At 43.9% G+C, this 16,183-nt stretch overlaps 1 protein-coding gene across 1 annotated transcript; it reads right to left on the bottom strand.

Annotated features, from left to right (window-relative positions):
* Positions 1-8,764: 8,764 nt before the first annotated feature.
* LOC120987514 (protein kinase C delta type-like) lies at positions 8,765-12,439 on the bottom strand. Its single transcript, XM_040415902.1, has 5 exons — positions 12,402-12,439; positions 11,683-11,884; positions 10,537-10,680; positions 9,251-9,376; positions 8,765-8,893 (listed from the first exon to the last, which is right to left on the bottom strand). Exons 1-5 carry the CDS (start codon positions 12,431-12,433, stop codon positions 8,765-8,767), a joined length of 633 nt encoding a protein of 210 aa, XP_040271836.1. The 5' UTR covers positions 12,434-12,439.
* Positions 12,440-16,183: the final 3,744 nt, after the last annotated feature.

Raw genomic sequence — 16,183 nt, 5'->3', positions numbered from 1 at the left:
TTGGGGGTATTGGGGGGGGGGGGGGCAGGGGCGTAACTAAAGGCTCATGGGCTCCGGTGCAAGAGTTTAGCTTGGGCCCCCCCTTCCCTCAGTGCTTTGTGTGTCTTCTTATGCGGCACAAGTGTCTTTGGGCCCCTTCATGCTCCTGGGCCCGGTAGCGACTGCTACCTCTGCACCCCCTATAGCTACACCCCCGGGGGGGGGGGGGGGGGTGGCACATCAGGCAGCAGGATAACACTGTGGGGACTCCAGTTGGGGGATAATGATAGAATGTGAGGAAGCTAAGATGTCTGTGTGTCACACTCTGCAGAGACGAGGCGGCTGAGAGAAGTTGTCCAGACTGAGTGGAGAAGATGATGAGAGAGAAGATCTACAGAGAAGATGATGACAGAGAGGAGACGTCACCTGGAGGCCCTGGACGTGACAGGTAAGTGCTGCTGTATAGCAAGTACAGCAAAGTGCGGAGGGGGGGAGGGGGGGAGGGGGGGGGGTGGGGGGATCCAGGGGGCCCAAGTAAATTCTTGCCCAGGGTCCAATAAATATTAAAGACGGCCCTGGAAGCATGGCACCCTATAATGGGGCAGAATCATCGCTGAATCTCCCATTGAAATGAATAGGAAGCTGAAAAAAACAGCTCCATGTAAATGCATTGTTTGTGCATTTTTATGCACAGATCAGCTTTGTATTGAAGCGAACACTCATTTGTTAAAAAGAAAGATGCATCAAAAACCACACAAAAAAATTGTGTTTTTTGTGCTAAAAAAAAACACGCAGATTCTGCGCTGATTTTTTAACTTGTTATTTAAAATCAGTTGTGTGAACTGGCCAGACACCTTTGAATATTTTACCCACATAAAAGCAGCAACAGTCCCGCTGCAATGAACCTAGATGTGGGATTTTCACGTGTCAGATCAGAGCTCATGTTGATTTTGGCGCAGATTCTGCACCCACATCTGCGTGAAATTCATATACCAGACGTGTAAAGGGAGTTTGACACAATTCTGGAAATCCATGTTGTGTTGGGTGGAAACGCAGACGATTAGCCCTATTGAATGACAAGGGTCCGATCCCAGAAATACATGTCTCATCTGTTATATTTCCAGAGCAACCAAAAAGTGGTTGTTTGGTTTGATTTAAGATGTTATTTACATGAATTATCTATCTCTAACCGACCCCCTGATGAACCCTAGTGGGGAAATGCGTTGGGGTTAAAAAATACCATTGACATCATATTTAACATATAGGGTTCTACAGGGCTAGACAGGGCAGGTACGGGGACAGGGAGATCCCACCATAAGGGATTATCCCTGGGCAAAGGGCTGGCACAGGGAGAGAGCTACTCCCAGCACCTATTCAAGTGCCCCAGCCTTCCCCTAACCTATATCTATTACCAATCTCATAAGTGCCCGTGTGGAATCTGTACTATCTATACGGCATCAAACTCACCTATTCACGGTGGTAGCTGGGCGGCATCTTGTCCTCACTTTCCTAAGGTCACCCAGATATCACAGGGTGATTTATTATCTTTTAGATAGAATTAATAAAAGCTATATTTTAAAAAGGGTCCAATACTCTAAGATAATACTAAATCAGATACACTCCTCAACACTAAAATTGAAACACCAAGAGGGACAAGCCTTAAAGTTATGGAAATCGAGGAAGTAGCAGGAGTTGCTAAGATTGGCAAATTATTGGTTTTTCTAGCACCTAGCTCCAATCTATGACATGTAGGCGAAGGGCATAAAAGCCAGATTTAGAGCAAGTTTTTTTAGCCCCATGAAACCTCAAAAGTCATGTGAGATGATTGTGCGTTGTCTCCTGTTCGTTGACATGCCACTTAGGGACAGAATCTTTTGAACTGAGAGACTTTGGTTTATCACTCTGGCAGATCACTACACGCCTAGACTGTTCAACGTTGTGTGTCCTGTGGTTGGGCGAATAACTATGAACTGGAATGACAGCAAGAGGTGCACAGAGGCGAACCGCTGCACAGACGGATTGTCTTTAAAAAAAGGCATGTAGTGATCCATTCTGTAATGCCAGTGCAATTGGACATCGCATCCCAAGCCTAGGGTTGCAAACAGTGTCTGCACAAACCATCAGAAGACGTTTGCACGACATTGGGCTTGGAGCCAGACGTCCAGCTACAGGTGTTCCATCTTGCTACGCTCTCAAATGCTAGCATGGTGCACAAGAAGATGGCAATGGAGGCTGGAATGGAGGTCTATCCTCTTCATTAATGAGTCCCACTTTTGTCTTGGAGGCAACAACAGCCTCTGGAAACCATGTGGACAATGCCATGAAGAGGCCTTCACAAGGGAACATCACACCAGTCCCACTGGTGATAATGATGTGGGGTGGCATAATGTATGGTAGCGGAACCCTCTAGTCTTCATTTTAGATACACCAGATGGTGGGCTGTTTTTTGACAGGACAACACCAGGCCAAATTTTCAGAGAGGATCCCAGCAAATTCTGGGTGGGATATATGTAATCCACACCCAGAAGTAGCCATTCTGGACCTTGTTTGGGGTGTGTCTGTGCATAATGCCCCAAATCAAAACAAATGTTGGTAAGAATGCTTTACTCAGCAATTTTTATCCAAGTGTTACCATAAAAAGTTCCTGCATCACTACAGTGTGTTCTATATACCGACTCTGATATTTACTCTCCATGTTTTGTAGAAGAATTGATGGTTTTATCTTCTCTTCCACTGTGTTCTTGTATCTCCATTATGAAGAGAGACAATTCTGTATAAATGTCACCTGGTTACTAACATCCTAGGTACATTATAAGGTGAATGTGAATGTGGCCCCTGCTGTGATCTGTAATAGTGATTATATTCATTCTTTACAGAAATCCTCAAGTCCTACAGGTATTAAGTTTTTATCTTCTATACTGATGTCCTCAGTTAAAAAATTGCTGAATACAGATGAATATTGGATATTAACCACCTAACAGTTTTGCCTGAGCTCACTTCGGGTTTTGGAAAATGCACTTGAAGGGGTTGTCCAGCCATTATTATTGATGACTTATCATCAGGATAGGTCATCAATATCTGATCTGCACCCCCGCCCATCAGCTGTTAGAAGAGCAGGCGGCGCTCCATGTGAGTGCTGCTTCCTCTTCATTACACTGCACTTTGTCCAGTGTAATACAAGTACCCACTTCATTCAAGTGCTTATAATTACACTGCGCCACTGCTACAGGGGAAACAAGACATAGTGTGATGACGAGGATTGGCGGGGGAGCCCGGTGTCAGACCCCGCCGATCAGATATTGATGACCTATCCTGAAGATAGGTCATCAATATTAACTGCTGGACAACGACTTTAAATGTTCTGCCCCAGCACAGCTTGAGGAAAACGAGAAAGAGGAGGGAGGACTTCTTTAACTGCTGATATCTCTGGATTGTTAGCAGCTGGGCCTGGTCTTGTTTGAAAGCTGGCATTCAAGACTAGAATAACAACATCAGCAGGAGATGTCGCTGTTAGAAATACAGCCAAGAATAAACTCTGTAAAACGTGCTTTTACTTTCACTTTCAGAGGCATTCACCGAATCCTTATTTCTAACAGCGATATCTTCCCATGTAGTAAAGAAAATGCAGTGGTTCTGGTATTTTTTAAAAGTTTAGAATGCCAACTTTTAAACAATACAAATATCTCTAGCTGCTACCAAATCAGAGAAATGAGCAGCTAAAGCATTCTGGAGGAGGAGGGGGCAGTTGGGGAGCTGATAGCCTGCAGGAGTAAAAAATTAAAATAAAAATATATAGAAATTTGGCATTATTATCATCATTTTACTGAATTAAATAATAAAATTAACCCCTTAGTGACCAGCCTGTTTTGGTACTTACTGACCAAGCGTTTTTCTTCCTTTTTTCATTGTCGCGTTCCAAGAGCTATAACTTTTTTTATATTTTCGTCTATATAGCTTTATGAGGGCTTGTTTTTTTGCAGGACAAGTTGCAGTTTTTAATGGCGCCATTTTTGGGTACACATAACTTTCTGATTAACTTTTATTAACTCTTTCTGGGAGGGAGAAAAACAGCAATACTGCCACTCTGTTTTTACATTATAAATTTTACGGCATTCATTTTTTGGTATAAATAACATAATATATTTATTCTCTGGGTCAGTACAATTACAGTGATACCAAATACATATAGTTTTTTTTTTACATTTTACTACTTTTCCGCAAACAAAACCATAAAAAAAAATATATATGTTTTTGCATTGCCGCTTCCCAAGACCCATAAGTCTTTTATTTTTCTTTCTATGGAGTTGTGTGAGGACTTGATTTTTGCGGACGACTTGTATTTTTCACTGATATAATTTTGGAGTAAATGGCGCTTTTTGATTGCTTGTTATTACGTTTTTTCGGTGGCAACTAAGAATAAATAATAATTTCTGTCTTTTTTTTTTCTTTTACGGCGTTTACCGTAGGGGATAATTTACATGATATTTATGTAGTCCGGGTAGTTACGGACGCGGCAATACCAAACATATTGGGAATTTATTTTTTTGCCATTTTTTTCATTGAAAAGCGTATTTTCAATAGATAAAAAAAAGCGAAATTTTTTTAATGGTATTTTTTAAATTGAATAAATGAGTTTTTTTTAAAAAAATTTACCACTTAATAGTCCCACAAGGGGACTATAACAGACAGCTTCTTGATTGCTTTTAAAATGCAATGCACTATCCCTATAGTGCAGTGGTGGGCAAACTTTTTGAGCCAAATATCGGCAAAACCACGATTGAAATTTATTTTGAGAGCCACATTTTTAAAACCTAAAATATTGCGTCAACAGTACCAGTGAGGACTATTAGGGCTCATGCACACGACCGTGTGCCCGCCGTTCCCATATTGCAGGCCGCATACGGCGGGTCAGCAATACACGGGCACTGGCCGTGTGCAGCCCGCATCAAGGACTTATTCACTTCAATGGGTCCAGGATCCGGGATATGAGTGCTACAGAGTGCTTCCGTGGTGCTTCTGGCTGTGCCTACGCACCGCAAAAAAGTAGCGCATGCACTACTTTTTTGCGGTGCGGAGGCACAGCCAGAAGCACCATGGAAGCACACTGTAGCACTTATATCCCGGATCCTGGACCCATTGAAGTGAATGGGTCCATGATGCGGGCTGCACACGACCGTGTGCAGCCCGCATCATGGACCCATTCACTTCAGCATGCGCTACTTTTTTGCGGTGCGGGCAGTCAGATGCGGATCGCGAACCCCATTCAAGTGAATGGGTCCGCGAACCTCATGCAGCTGCCCCATGGTCTGTGTCCGTGCATTGCGGACTGCTATTTGCGGTCCGAAGCACAGGCACAGCGCCCTTACATTCGTGGGCATGAGCCCAGAGTGTGTTTTTACATACTTTTATATGTACTTTCTTTTATTTGTTTATTTATTTATCTTTATCATTTTTTACTTTTATTAAACTTGTCTGCAGATGTGGATGTAATGTGGATGACGCACTTATGGGGGATATCTGTGGATGACGCACTTATGGGGGATATCTGTGGATGACGCACTTATGGGGGATATCTGTGGATGACGCACTTATGGGGGATATCTGTGGATGACGCACTTATGGGGGATATCTGTGGATGACGCACTTATGGGGGATATCTGTGGATGACGCACTTATGGGGGATATCTGTGGATGACGCACTTATGGGGATATCTGTGGATGACGCACTTATGGGGGATATCTGTGGATGACGCACTTATGGGGGATATCTGTGGATGACGCACTTATGGGGGATATCTGTGGATGACGCACTTATGGGGGATATCTGTGGATGACGCACTTATGGGGGATATCTGTGGATGACGCACTTATGGGGGATATCTGTGGATGACGCACTTATGGGGGATATCTGTGGATGACGCACTTATGGGGGATATCTGTGGATGACGCACTTTTGGGGGATTTCTGTGGATGACGCACTTATGGGGGATTTCTGTGGATGACGCACTTATGGGGGATTTCTGTGGATGACGCACTTATGGGGGATATCTGTGGATGACGCACTTATGGGGGATATCTGTGGATGACGCACTTATGGGGGATATCTGTGGATGACGCACTTATGGGGGATATCTGTGGATGACGCACTTATGGGAGATATCTGTGGAGGGCACCTATGGGGGATATCTGTGGATGACACATATATAGTATAAGATGCTATATAAGTGCCCTCCACAGATATCCCCCATAAGTGCCCTCCACAGATATCCCCCATAAGTGCCCTCCACAGATATCCCCCATAAGTGCCCTCCACAGATATCCCCCATAAGTGCCCTCCAGTAAGTAAAGTAATGTATTAGTGGGGGGGAAGGGAGGAGGCAAGGACACTTGCGGTGGGGCCGGTGCACACACCGGGGGCAGCTCCTACCTTTCTTCTGCAGGACATTTCGCTCCTCTTGGACCTGAGCGGCGGTCTCTTTACCACTCCTCACATGGCCGGTGTTCTGCTGAAAGTCCACCGCTGCCCGCCCTTCTGCTGCTGTGCGCAGCGTGATATCTTACCCTCCGTCATGCGCCTCCTGCCCCGCCTGCCTGCTTCATTCATAAAGTGGAAGGAGCAGACAGACGGGGCAGGAGGCGCATGACGGACATTTTGCAAGCTTGAGCGGCGCGATATGACTGCGCGGCCGCCCACCCGCCAGCCCGAACCAAAGAGCCGCATCTAAGGATCAAAAGAGCCGCTTGTGGCTCGCGAGCCGCACTTTTCCGACCACTGCTATAGTGCATTGCATTTTAATGGCAATGCTATTCTAACTTGAGGCGCAGCCTTCTGGAAATTACTAAAGGCCCCAGGCAGCCTTCACACACATCGGCACCCCGCGATCGTATTTGCGGGGTGCCAATAGGAGACAGAGGGAGTTTGCTCCCTCTTACAGCACTTTACATGCGGCGGGGGCCATTACCCGCGGCATGTAAAGTGTTAAACAGCCCGGATCGGCACTCCTGCCGGTCCGGGCTGTTAGAGCAGGGCTGCAGCTTTCATGTGCAGCGTTCACCCGTGCAGTGCTTAGACTTGGCCACCGTAAAAAAAAAGCGGCGGCCCAGCCTAAGGCCCCGTAGTTACCGCCGTAAAAACATGTATGGGTGGTCACTAAGGGGTTAAAAGTTATGACTTCTGGAACACAAAGGGGAAAATGTTACTGGTCCTTAAGATTAAATTAATTATGTCACTAAGGGACGAAAAATGCAATTGTGTCCCATGAGTTGTGCGCCAACAGGATTTACTTCAGACACATAATAAAAATCTCAAATAAGAAAGTTACATTTTTGGGAGGGTTTTTCCAGTTTTAATGTGACTTTTAGGAGGTTAATCTTCTTTACCTTGAACTCGTATGTTCTCTTTTTACTTACAGAAAGTAGAGCAGAAACTTAATATGTAATGATATGAGGAGACCAGTGAAATACAGCCCTGAGCGGCACATGGCTCGTCAGTGGAAATAAAACCAGGCACACAACGATATAGGGGGGAATAGAGAATTTTATTTTATTTATAATTTTATTAATGATGGGACAGATGATTTGGTGTAAATACCAAATCAAAGTCAAGGATATGTTAGATCCATTGACTTTTATTGATTCAGGGGAAGGCGAAAAAAACCCCCTGTAGGGGGAAAAAGTCCTTCCCGACTCCGCTTAGGGCAGTCAGACTATTTCCCTGGATCAGATATAATCCAGAGGAAGGCGAAAAAACCTCACTGAGCCTCAGCCATCAGCTTCACATGAGGGAAAACTCCTTCCCGACTCCACGCATGGCAGTCAGATTAGTCCCTGAATCAATTACTAAATAATCTGTCCACAAAAGGTGGTCTGAATTGTACTTTTGATTAGGGGAATGGCTGAATTGGGGGAAGGGCAACTGTGTTGATCCACAGGAAGGTGAGAAAAAAAACCTTTATGACATTTGCCAATCTGTCCTGATCTAAGGGGAAAAACACTCCTTCCTGACTGCAAATATGGCAGTGGGCATATAGTCCCTGGATCAAATGCCCGTATACTTACTCACAGTCATCCAGCGCTGATCTGTGAGATCCAGGACCAGTGTCCTCTCTCATCAAGTGTCTTCTCTAGATGTTCTTTTTCTTCAGCCCAGTGCCAATCGCAGGTCCTGTTGTCATAGTTCTTCATGGTCTTCACCCTGTAGGATATTTGACAGGATGAATCAGTACAGATACCACAAGACGTGGTATAATATATAAAGACCGAGTGCTCATGTGAAGATGAGGGATTGTACACAACCATTTAAGGCACCAGGCACATGATTATATTTTTGGTCCACATCTGAATGTATTTTTTGCAGATCACAGGCGGATCCAATCCTTATGGGGTCACAATAAATGCAGACAGCACATGGATGTCATCCGTCTGTCCGCATCCATGCAGCCGTATGTAACCCTGCAAAAAATACAATAGAACATATCCTATTCTTCTCAGATTTCTGGATAAAAATAGTCATTTTTACAATATGGCGGGACATACGGAACGGGAAAATGCTGGTATCCATGTTTTGTGGACCGCAAAACACATTCGGTCGTGTACATGAAGCCTAATGGTCAGAAAACTGAAGCTACACATTTGGAGCACCTTAAATCTTGAATCATTAGGAAATTCATACAGCTATATAGGAACACCACTTATTTCCAGCTATATACCTGGGTCTGGTCTTCTGTCCGTCTCCAGGAGCTCAGGAGGACATCTTGCTCTGATGACATTAGAGCGGGTGGAGGGTTTACCGGGTGACAAATGAAAACCCTCTGAAAATGGCCTGATGTTTAGATGGTAAAGGTCCCTTCTTGGCCGCTGCTGCCTCCATTGTGCCCAGGTTGAATTGCCTGGCACAGCATTGAGGTGTAGATGGCTAAAAGCAAATAAATAGATGAAAATGAGGATATGACCATCACAAGCGGTCACAGACCTGATATGAAGCTTCTGCTGGTAGTATTTTCACATATAATATGATCACCTTATGTACTCATCCTCCACCATAATAAGATATAGTCTTTCTGGAGGAGTATAAAGCATCTTACATGCCATCTTACTCATTCAACAACTATCGATGTGGGCGTGGTTTATCGGTTTGGGGGCGTGGTCAGTGAGGTCCGGCTTTCTGAGGTGAAGCCAGTAGCCACCCTATATCAAGCCCCTGACATTGAGAATCCTATACAGTATATAACGTGTATGTAGAGCAGGGAAGAGCTTCTCTTCATGTACTTACTACAGGGATGTGTGGTGGGGCCATCCGAAGGGCTTCCACAGAGACCCAGTCAATATGCTGGAAGAAATGATGGCCTCGGATGTTCCCGTGGACTCCTAAGCGCTTGGCAGGATCTCTCTGGAGGAGCTGAAAATGAGGAATGTAATTATAACTTAGTGACTATAACGACTAATGAACACAATGACCAATCAGACTCCAGATCTTACATTTGCAGAGGCTAGCTGGGAAACGAAATCTGCAATCTGATTGGCTTCTTACATTTTTAGAGGCTAGCTGGGAAACGAAATCTGCAATCTGATTGGCTTCTTACATTTTTAGAGGCTAGCTGGGAAATGAAATCTGCAATCTGATTGGCTTCTTACATTTTCAGAGGCTAGCTGGGAAACGAAATGTGCAATCTGATTGGCTTCTTACATTTTCAGAGGCTAGCTGGGAAATGAAATCTGCAATCTGATTGGCTTCTTACATTTTCAGAGGCTAGCTGGGAAACGAAATCTGCAATCTGATTGGCTTCTTACATTTTCAGAGGCTAGCTGGGAAACGAAATCTGCAATCTGATTGGCTTCTTACATTTTCAGAGGCTAGCTGGGAAATGAAATCTGCAATCTGATTGGCTTCTTACATTTTCAGAGGCTAGCTGGGAAATGAAATCTGCAATCTGATTGGCTTCCCTGGGCGACTTCTCACTTGTCTTCTCTTTTGTAGTTTTGATAAATTTTGCCTAATGTTTATTCTGTCTGAATGCTGGACTCAGGCTGTAGTGTCAGCAATGGGAGATTTTAGAAATCTGTGGCTTCTTGTTACATAAACTCCGAGGGGTGGACTAAGTGTGTAGACATGTCCTCAGTACATTAACTACACGTACCAGGCTCTTACTTTAAAGGGAAACCAATTATCCATTAGGTCAGTAATTCCCAAAAATGTTACCATGGGAGAATAGAAATGATATTTCCTGCTGCTCCTATGTAACCTGGCTCCAGGGCAGTCCTTGGAGCTCTTGGCAGACATTTGTGCTATTGCTGAGTCTGTGCTGGAGAAGTTGTGACTCCAGCATCCTACTCGGCATCCTCTCTGGTGGAGACCAGTGTTGTCACCTTGTATACTACAGAAGTGCTGGTTATGTATTGCTATCCTGAGGGGCGACCCCTCCTGAACACTACAGTGGTGAGTATTAGTGAAGGAGATCCTGGTGCACTATGGGGCATTGTAGGGGGAGATGTCTCCTATCACAGGTTGTCATGTAACATTGTATACAGTACAGTAGTGTCATGTAGGAACATACTGACCTTTTTAATGATGTCTTTAGCGCCGGAGCGTGTTTTGTCAAACAGTGCAGGTTGGTAAGTGCACTCACTGGTGAGCATTTCATTTAAGATGACACCAAATGAATACCAGTCCACTCCGACGCCATACTCCTCCTTAGCCAGCATCTGCAAGAAAGGAAAGAAGAGTGACTACACGGCTTATACTATAAACCCGCACTGTAGGTGCTCAGGCCATTGCTGGCATAGCGTAGTATTGGGTCACACAAGGTGTTTAGCTGAATGAGGACAAGATGTTCTGCCTCCATCCAGCTGCAGATAAACTGTAACCACAAGGTCATCTGCTGCTGTCGGGGCACCTCATACACTCTGTAGAAAAAAGCATGAAAATAACTATTTGCAATAATACAGAAGTATTGCTGTTAAGAGAACACCATAAAAAAAACTAAAAAAACATCTCAACGCCAGAATTGCTGTTTTGTTTTTTGTCACAGGGGCATGGTCAGCCACCCATGAATAATTTATCTTTATTTGTGACAGTTTTCTGGTACATTTGAAGCCAGAAATGTACGGACGCTCGGAGATGTCGTAGATTTTTGGTTGGGACATGGACTGCAGGAGCAACACAGGAGATATCAATACCGGCGCAGAAAGTGCGAGTCTTGATAACTCTTCCCCTGTGTCTGTAAAAAGGAATGAGTTAAGATGAGGCATTCATCAATACATAATGATCTGAAGATGAATGATTAATAATAAGAATAATTACCATTATTAAATGGATTTCTGGGTTCAGAATATTCATTATCTTTCTTCAGAATAGGCCATCAGTATCCGATCAGTTGGGGTCTGACTCTCGACATCCCCACCAATCAGCTGTATGAAGGGCCGGGCGCTACCTGCAGGTTATTGCAGCCTTGTCCCGTTCACGTCAATGAGAAGAAGCTGCAGTAGCCGGCATCAGGTAGGTGGCGTGCAGTAATCAATGAGATAGAGCTCAGACCATCAATGAGGACCCTTCAAACAGGTAATAGGTGGGGGTGCCAAGAGTCAGACCTCCACCAATGTGATATTAATGGCTGAAGCTGAGAATATGCGACCGATATTCCAAACCTGGAAAACCACTTTAATACAAATGGAATGGTGGAAATGAGGAAACCCCCTTTTTCTCACCTCAGGAGCCACATAGCCCTTTGTCCCAGCATATTCGGTGGCTGTGCGGTCTCCAAGCATGTTGTCAAGTGCGAGACCGAAATCCGTGATCTTAATATGGCCCGTCTCAGCCACCAGGATGTTCTCGGGCTTGAGGTCTCTGTGGATGATTCCCTTCGAATGGAGAAATTGGATGCCACACACGAGCTCAGCGGCATAGAATCTGTGAGAAAAGTAACAAAATGAATATAATGCGAGGATAACACAGAAGACTGTTAGACATTCTTACCAATCAGTAAAATAAGAGGCAAAATATATATCTTATCACTGTCAACTGAGGAGGCAATTTCTTATTGCCAGGGCTGCATGGTGGCTTCACATCCCTCACCCCATTAATCAGCTCAGCTATTGGAGGAAACCAGTTCTAGTCACATTCTAGGACAGGTTGCTTGGGACCATTGACCATTCCCATTAGAACCCCTTTAATACCTGGGAATGTGACTAAGGCTTCTTAACATCACACGGGGGAGATCTGTTCTCCTGTATGTCTTTTAATATCAGATGGAGGATCAGAGCCCAAGGAAGAGGGGACATTCCCTAACATTTCTTCAATCCTTCTTTGGTAGAGAAGAAACGGGGGAGCAGATCTCATCAGTGTGATGTACATGAGGCAGGACGCTGTATATAACATTTCATGGCATCTTCTGACCGTTTAGCTGAGGTTTTGTATCCAGCCTTACCTTGCACTGGGGATGTCAAGCCGCCCCTTCATCCTCAGGAATTGATCGAGGTCCCCGCAGCTCATGTATTCCAGCCCAAGTAGAACAAGCATCTGTGACATAGAAGACGCCATTACTGAACCATCAGATCACATTTACACATTTACTGTACAGAATATAGCAGTGGCTTCTGTAATCCTTGAAGGGATATTCCAGTTTCATTAAGTAATGGTTATTCTTTGTATATAGTGAAAGATTATACAGTTTTATAATCTTTCTGTATCAGATTGTCAGTTATGATCTCTGCTTGCAGTTATTGAATAGGAACCTTCAATGGTTTCCTGTAGCTGCTATAAATCTGTCCTGGTCCTGTGATGGAGACATGGTGGACAACCCTTAGGTTCCATTCACATGACCACATCCTTTTTTCCAGACCGCAAACTGCAGATTTGCCAAAAACGGACACCGGTCCTTCCACGTGCTTCTGAGTCTGTGCAGCCATGCCTCAAAAGATGGCACACGTCCCCTCTTTAGCCGCATCTTGCAGATCGCGGAGCGTATGAGTACGCACCCGGAAGCAGAGAGCACACAGCCATTGTATGTGTTTTAATGGAGTTTTAAATAAAGCATTGGTCATGTATGCAAACAACCTCTTCATTCACATGAAGGGGGACTCAGGGACCCCTGTTCTTCTTATAACTGGGGGTCCCTGCAGTTCTACCAGACCCATTCGCTCTGACATGGATAGTCATTCTGTCAGGTCTTACAGTGAAGGGTCTTAGGTTCTCCAGCGACTGCTGCTGGCCCCTTTTATCCTGATTGGGTTATGAGTGGAGACATTTGATAAAAGTGAGGTTGTCAGTAGTGTACCTTGGTCTGAAATGCAAAGGCCGCGTGGACAAGGAAGGGGCTCCCAGATGCCAGCTGTAACACTCGGTGCTCCACCAACACATCCGCCTCCTCACAGTCGGCAAGCATGGCTCTCTTGCTGATGATCTTCACAGCATACTTCTGATGGTTAGAAGTGTCCTCAGCCAAGATGACCTTTCCATAACTTCCCTGCCCGAGCACATGATGGAATAATAATCTCTCCTTGATGTTATCGGAGATTGTGCTTCTAGAGCAGGTTGGCCGAACACCACTGTCCTCAACTGGGGGGGAAATAATAGAAAAACAGGAGAAGACATTTAAAGGGATATTCCTATCTGAGGCATTAATAATGAATCTGCATTGCCAAACACAGAGCTGGGCTATCTCCAGCAGTTCCATAGACTTGGAATGGTGATAGGTGGGGGACTATATTATTCTATTTAACCACTTAAGGACCACAGGTTTATACCTCCCTAGTGACCAGGCCCTTTTTTACAAATCAGCACTTCACAACTTTAACGGTTTATTGCTCGGTCATGCAACTTTGCACCCAAATGAATTTTACCTCCTTTTCTTCTCACAAATACAGCTTTCTTTTGGTGGTATTTGATTGCTGCTGAGATTTTTCATTTTTCTGATATTAATCAAAATACACCGCAATTTTCTCAAAAAAAGTGTATTTTTAACTTTTTCAGGTAAAATTGTTCAAATATGACTACATTTCTATACAAGTTTGTGTCAGAATTTATTGTGCTACATGTCTTTGATAAAAAAAAATCCAATAAGTGTATATTTATTGGTTTGGGTAAAAGTTATAGCATTTACAAACTATGGTACAAAAATGTGAATTTCCGCATTTTGAAGCAGCTCTGACTTTCTGAGCACCTGTCATGTTTCTTGAGGTGCTAGAATGCCAGGATAGTATAAATACCCCCCAAATGACCCCATTTTAGAAAGAAGACACCCCAAAGTATTCGCGGAGGGGCATGGTGAGTTCATGTATGATTAAAATTTTTTTCACAAGTTAGCGGAAAATGACACTTTCTGAGGAAAAAATTTATAAAATAAAGTTTCCATTTCTGCTAACTTCTGGCGGACTCACTATGTCCCTCAGTGAATACCTTGGGGTGTCTACTTTCCGAAATGGGGTCATTTGTGGGGTGTGTTTACTGTTCTGGCATTTTGGGCGGGACTAAATTGTGAGCAACCCTGTAAAGCCTAAAGGTACTCATTGGACTTTCGGCCCCTTTACGCACCTAGGCTGCAAAAAAGTGGCACACATGTGGTATCGCCGGAATCAGAAGAAGTAGGGCAATGTGTTTTGGGGTGTATTTTTACATATACCCATGCTGGGTGAGAGAAATATTTCTGTAAATTGACAACTTTGTATAATTTTTTTTTTAAAGTTGTCATTTACAGAGATATTTCTCACACACAGTATGGGTATATGTAAAAATACACCCCAAAACACATTGCCCTACTTCTTCTGAGTACGGCGATACCACATGTGTGACACTTTTTTGCAGCCTAGATGCGCAAAGGGGCCCAAATTCCAATGAGCACCTTTAGGATTTCACTGGGCATTTTTACGCATTTGGATTCCAAACTACTTGTCACGCTTTAGGGCCCCTAAAATGCAAGCGCAGTATAAATACCCCACAAGTGACCCCATTTTGGAAAGAAGACACCCCAAGGTATTCTGTGAGGGGCATGGCGAGTTCATAGAAGTTTTTTTTTTTTTGGCACAAGTTAGCGGAAAATGATTTTTATTTATTTTTTTCCTTTCAAAGTCTCATATTCCACTAACTTGTGACAACAAATAAAATTTTACATGAACTCGCCATGCCCCTCACGGAATACCTTGGGGTAACTTCTTTCCAAAATGGGGTCACTTGTGGGGTAATTATACTGCGTTGGCATTTTAGGGGCCCTAAAGCGTGAGAAGTAGTTTGGAATCCAAATGCGTAAAAATGCCCTGTGAAATCCTAAAGGTACTCATTGGAATTTGGGCCCCTTTGCGCACCTAGGCTGCAAAAAAGTGTCACACATGTGGTATCGCCGTACTCAGAAGAATGGGGTCACTTGTGGGGTATTTATACTGCCCTGGCATTTTAGGGGCCCTAAAGCGTGAGAAGAAGTCTGGAATCCAAATGTCTAAAAATGCCCTCCTAAAAAGTACTCATTGGAATTTGAGCCCCTTTGCGCACCTAGGCTGCAAAAAAGTGTCACACATGTGGTATCGCCGTACTCAGAAGAAGTAGGGCAATGTGTTTTGGGGTGTCTTTTCACAAATACCCATCCTGTGTGTGAGAAATATCTCTGTAAATGACAACTTTTTCCATTTTTTTATACAAAGTTGTCAATTTGCAGAGATATTTCTCTCACCCAGCATGGGTATATGTAAAAATACACCCCAAAACACATTGCCCTACTTCTGAGTACAGCGATACCACATGTGTGACACTTTTTTGCAGCCAAGATGCGCAAAGGGGCCCAAATTCCAATGAGTACCTTTAGGATTTCACAGGGCAGTTTTACTCATTTGGATTCCGTGAGGGGTATGGTGAGTTCATGTAAGATTTAATTTTTTGGCACAAGTTAGTGGAATATGAGACTTTGTAAGAAAAAAAAAAAAAAAAACAATTTCTGCTAATTTGTGGCAAAAAAAAAATCTTCTATGAACTCACCATGCCCCTCAAAAGTGATCTTTATAGCGCCGCACCGATTTTACGGTGTTTTTGCAGTGATCAGAAAAAAAAACATTTCTGTCACTGCGGTGGGGCGGACTGAATGCAAGTGTGCGCACAAGATCAGGCCTGATCGGGCAAACACTGCGTTTTTTGTAGAGCCTAAGGTGACCCTAATGTACTGATATAGATCTGATTGCGATCAGTCTTGATCACTTACAGATACTATATAGTACTAGTGCTGAT

Source organism: Bufo bufo, chromosome 1 (assembly GCF_905171765.1).
Source record: "Bufo bufo chromosome 1, aBufBuf1.1, whole genome shotgun sequence".
NCBI classification, from domain to species: domain Eukaryota; kingdom Metazoa; phylum Chordata; class Amphibia; order Anura; family Bufonidae; genus Bufo; species Bufo bufo.
The sequence above is the reverse complement of the archived record's forward strand: the minus strand, read 5'-3'. Positions and strand labels throughout refer to the sequence as shown.

Bases quoted from the DNA above. Each gene is read 5' to 3' on its own strand.
- LOC120987514 (XM_040415902.1), bottom strand. From the start codon at position 12,433: ATGAAGGGGCGGCTTGACATCCCCAGTGCAAG. The intron at 10,681-11,682 runs GTGAGAAAAAGG...CCTTTCTTGCAG, and splicing joins AGGGCTATGTGGCTCCTGAG to ATGCTGGCTAAGGAGGAGTA. The intron at 8,894-9,250 runs GTAAGTACATGA...ATTTGCTTTTAG, and splicing joins CCCCACCACACATCCCTGTA to CCATCTACACCTCAATGCTG.